The following is a 5,084-nucleotide window of genomic DNA, read 5'->3' as shown; positions in this document are numbered from 1 at the left end:
GAACTGAGCACTGAAGGAAGGAAAACGAATGCAGAACGAAGAAGAAAACCCGATGGACACGCACGGTGAAAGCGAGGAAAACGCCTGTGCATAACAGGTCTGTGTAAGCCTAGTAAGAAAATAATAGTTCTTTCTTTAATTACTTAATTAACTACATGGATTAATTATATGGAATGACGTACCTTAAATAGAATATCTTTCGAAAACTTGTAGACTAATCGCCAAATACTTCCAATGAGGGGTAGCTCAAAAGGCCCAGGAGGGTAGGACCTGCGTGACCAGTGCTGTTTCAGAAAGCCTAGAATCAGGAGGCCCAGTAGCAAGGTAATCAAAATGGCCAACATTGTCCTTGTTTCTTTTTCTTTGTCTTTGTTCCTGTCACCTGGATACGCTGAATGTTCTTCCTGTTGTGGCCTTTCTTTTGTTCCAGATTGTTCCACTTGTCTCAGCTTTTGAGTGACATCCTTTTATATACCTTACTGTTAAAATTAGGTCAACAGGAAGTCTCCTGGCACCTAGCTAATTAGTTTCAGAATGAGCTCATCCAAGGCGTGTACTAAGTTTTCAGTATGTTGAATTCTGTTACGGTTATTCAACTAACTATGGGAAAGAGGGCCATCAGTGGCTATTAGCCCGCAAGGTATAGATGGAACACTATGTCTGGGGCAGTGATGCTCTGTATTCTTGGTGCTTGGGGGGCCACAGTCGAAGGGCTTCTGGAGTTCTGGCCCCGCTGGTGGACCTCCTGATGACACCTGGGTTTTGGACACCGAATAAGTCGGCAGAAGCAACAAAATAGTCTACTACACTTGCTCTTAAATTATTTATTCAAGTAAAATCTCCTTTCCCATCAAACTGTGTGTATCCATTTAATAATATCAGATCATTCTTTAGTAATGTCTGCCCGATCCATTAATTTTCTTCGCTTTAGATCTTCAGTAACTCATCATTGGAGATTCCTTTATCGGAGTTCTATAGCTGTTCAAACAAAGGTCCTCATTTGTCTCCCCAACTCTAGCATTAAAATCTCCAGCCATAAGTACTGAGGTTGTAGGATGAATCCTGGACAAAGTTTCCAACTAGTCCTCTAACTGGGTCCAGCACTGTGATATTTTAAATTTATGGATATATGGTGGGAGATAGATGTTCATCAGAATTATAGAAAACTCCATAAATGCCGTTGAGTAAGGAGGACAATTAGGTAACTCAGTAACCCTGATTTTGAGGATTATTGAGATCAGACAAATCAAACCTCCTGTCAGAACCCACAGCCAACAATGCATTCAGGAACGGTAATACTTTTATTGCAGAGCTATAGGATGCAGTAACATAAGCACTGTTAAGAATGGCAGCTGCCCCATGGGCATAATAGGATATAGGGCCCCCCCCCCCCCCCGAGCACTGGCCAATTAGGCAACCTCCCGTGTGCAGGATAAAGCCTGGAGATTGTTAGGTAGCTAAAGCTGAGAACTAACACTCTCCCACGGCACCTAGGAGAAACCGAGACAATACAACTCTCTCCTGCACATCTGTATTGATAAGCATTTCGACGCAAAGCAGAACAAGCACAGAAAGGAATGCAGTAGCAATTAACCAGACACAGACCGAGCTCGCCAACCCCCATGGCAGCGTAGCTGACACTTCCAGAACACCATCCACATTTTCCGGTATCAGCTGCTGGTAAAAAATATGGGGTGAAGCCAGAGAGAGCCAGTTTGGTGTAGTGGTTAAGTGTGCGGACTCTAATCTGAGAGAACCGGGTTTGATTCCCCACTCCTCCACTTGCACCTGCTGATGTGACCTTGGGTCAGTCACAAGCTCTGGCACAGCTGTCCTTGAAAAAGAGCAGTTTGTGTCAGAGTTCTCTCAGCCCCACCCACCTCACAGGGTGTCTGTTGTGGGGAGGGGAAGGGAAAGGAGTTTGTAAGCCGCTCTGAGACTCCAAGTGAAGGGCGGGGTATAAATCCAATCTCTTCTCTTCTTCTTCTTTATTTTTTACCCATGTTTCCTGAAGTAATATAAGGTCAAATTTGCTCAGGAATTCTTTAACTTTGCTAGACCTCATTCTAGCAGCCCACCCAGTCACATTCCAGGATAATATTCTCAGTTGGTCCTTTTCTTTTTCTTTAGAGGTTGGTTCCGCAGCTGAACCATCCAAAAACCCGTGACCGAAAGGACTCAAGGGCAGAGCCGGTTTCTCATTCCATGATGGCTGTTTAAAGGCATCTCGACTAAGCAGAACTGTTCATCCGGTTTATGGTCGGCTTGTGTTTTAATTCATATAGAGTCATAAGCTGGATCAACAGCCCTCGGCCTGAACGGCCGTTGGGCTGATGAGGCAAATTTGCCGCCCAGATGAATGGGACAGGCAATCGTGGCGGGCCATAATTGGCCCATTTGGATTGAAGGGGAGGAGGGGCCAGGAGATTTAAGATGGCCACCCTCCCTCGCTCGGCAGAGTTTCGCCGAGTCGTCGACCCACCCTCCCGCCCTGTTCTTAGTACAGGCTTGGCTGGTCGCCCATTTGGGGGCCGGGTAGGAATTTTTTGCCCTTGCCGTTGATTACAGTTAAGATGTCATTTGATAAAGTGGCCCAATAGTTAAACCCAGCACTTGTGTCTGTCTCTTATTTCGTCTTGGGTGGCAATGAGCCTTTGTAATCTCTGGAACATGATGTTCTGATATCTGAGTGGGAAGCCACCAATGGATGCTAATAAGCTCTCTCAGTGCCCTCAATTTCACCTATGTCAGTAACATTGTTTACTATAGTAGTCATGTTCGGCTGTGGGTAAAGGTAAAGGTTCCCTTGCTCGAAAGCCAGTCGAATCCGACTCTAGGGTTGCGGTGCTCATCTCCGTTTCAAAGCCGAAGAGCCAGCACTGTCTGAAGACGTTTCCGTGGTCATGTGGCCTGCATGACTAAACACCAAGGTGCACGGAACGCTGTTACCTTCCCACCAAAGTGGTACCTATTTATCGACTTGCAATTTCTTGCTTTCGAACTGCTAGGTTGGCAGGAGCTGGAACTAGAGACGGGAGCTCACTCCGGCTGTGGGTAGGTAGATATTAATAAGGAGTCATTTTGAAGTGGTGGTTCTTCAGGTTTTCAAGGGTGCTTTGGATTTTTCATGAAATCAGTGCACTGCTTAGATGCTGGCTCCAGGGAGATGAGGTAGATAAGAAGTTCATGATCATCTTATATTTGATCGGGCTTGGGTGCGTGTTCTTTTTTTATTTCTCCTTAGCTGAGATGAAACCTCCAAATTCCTTAAGGGGGGGGGGTCTTCACGTTTTGATGGAATGACTACCGGGAAGACCTGAAATTTTAATAAAATACTCCTGCATCAAGAGTATTAGCGTTGGTATCCATGGGGAATAAAAATGAAGTCTAACTCTCCCTTCAGGAAACCTGGAATTCTTTCCGCAGATTTTAGTCAATGGAAGTTGGATGTTTATGTAGCAGATAAGACCTGCCCATTTGTTCATCCAGCTTATCATTTGACCATTACAGGGTAGGATGTTCAGTACTATTTTGTTACTATCAAGGATCAAAGGGTGAGCAAGGGGATCCAGATTTGATACAGGGTTGCCCCTCCCCCATAATTTTCTCATGTCAGTCACCCCATCCTCCCCAGCCTTACTCTTAGATTGATAAATCACCCCTTCACCTTGTTTAGTCAGATCTTGCTTTCTCATTGCCCTTGTACGGTGATGGTGAACCTGTTTGGTGTAGTGGTTAAGTGTGTGGACTCTAATCTGGGAGAACCGGGTTTGATTCCCCACTCCTCCACTTGCACCTGCTGATGTGACCTTGGGTCAGTCACAAGCTCTGGCACAGCTGTCCTTGAAAAAGAGCAGTTTCTGTCAGAGCTCTCTCAGCCCCACCTACCTCACAGGGTGTCTGTTGTGGGGAGGGGAAGGGAAAGGAGTTTGTAAGCCGCTCTGAGACTCCTTTGGGTAGTGAAGGGCGGGGTATAAATCCAATCTCCTCCTCCTCCTGTGGCACGCGTGCCCAAGTGGGCACGCAGAGCCCTCTCTGCTGGCACACGCGCTGTCCCCCCTGGCCATGGCTGAAGCACTCATAAGGCGGGGTTATACTTCCATTCTGCCTCCACTCCTCCCCACTGTGGGCCTCCACCCCTCCGGTCCCAGCACTCATAAATCAGAGTTAGACCTCTGCTCTGCCTCCTCTCCTTCCTGCGCTGCCGTTCCCGCTCAAAGGACTCCACGTGGCTGCCTCTACTACACTGCTCGCTCTCTGCTCGCTCTCTGCCAGAACTCACCGCACCAGCACCGCTTGTGGACCTTGAGTAAGGTGAGTGGCTGCTGCCCTTGCCCCATTCTGAATCTCCACCACCCGCCAGCTTGCTGCCCGACCAGTCCCACTGGCAGCTCCCAAGCGATTCCCCGCCGAAAGACAAATACCTGAGCTCACTGTGTGTGTGTATGGGGGGGGGATGTTTTGGGTGCAGGGGGGCGGATTTCGGCGGCTCTGGGTTCAACACGCCCAGCATCGAAAACAAAAGGAAAGTGTCCCCAGCCGCCCTTCGGCCAAACTCCAAAGCAGCAGCAGTAGCTGAGCACCGGCAGGCCGGCTCCTTCGCCTGCTGCAGACCTGCAACTCCCTGGGAGGTGAGCAAAAGCCGGCTAGACGGCTTCGGCCTCCACCTCTTCTCCCAGCTGGGCAGCCCTTCATTGCCCGGGGCTTGTTCCGACTTGAATGGGCGGTGGTCAGGGGGACTTGCCACGCACGTGTTAACACCTCCTCTGCAAAGGCACGAGAACTTAACTGTGGGTTGGATTTGGAACGACAAGGCCAGGGGTGGGGGTGATGGAGGAGTCTGCTGCTTGCTCCCCTCTCCCCTCTCTGGCCTGCCCCCCTTCCTGCCTTAGGCAGCTATTCTGGGGGGGGCGTCGTGCTGCAAAGGCATCAATTGTGGGTTCCCTCTCCCTGCTGCCTTTTGATGGGCTGATCCTTTCCGGGTATAAAAATTAAAAGCAAAGGGGGTGGGGGAGAGAAAAAAGAAAGAAAGTCCTGAGTCAAGTCCCCGATCATGTCTCCAGCCCTTCAGTCCAAGCGGTGGC

The 5,084-nt window shown here is 48.9% G+C and overlaps 1 protein-coding gene across 2 annotated transcripts in view; it reads right to left on the bottom strand.

The window, feature by feature from the left end:
- LOC107115472 (cytochrome P450 2J2-like) overlaps positions 1-426 on the bottom strand; it is a 66,271-nt gene extending 65,845 nt beyond the window's left edge. For both annotated transcript variants that reach the window (XM_015417189.1, XM_015417190.1), the window contains exon 1: positions 183-426. In XM_015417189.1, the coding sequence (XP_015272675.1) occupies positions 183-344 (162 nt within the window). In that variant the 5' untranslated portion in view covers positions 345-426. The remainder of the gene's footprint in view (positions 1-182) is intronic.
- Positions 427-5,084: the final 4,658 nt, after the last annotated feature.

This window comes from Gekko japonicus, unplaced genomic scaffold (assembly GCF_001447785.1).
Source record: "Gekko japonicus isolate JY-2015 unplaced genomic scaffold, Gekko_japonicus_V1.1 scaffold1341, whole genome shotgun sequence".
Taxonomy (NCBI): domain Eukaryota; kingdom Metazoa; phylum Chordata; class Lepidosauria; order Squamata; family Gekkonidae; genus Gekko; species Gekko japonicus.
The sequence above is the reverse complement of the archived record's forward strand: the minus strand, read 5'-3'. Positions and strand labels throughout refer to the sequence as shown.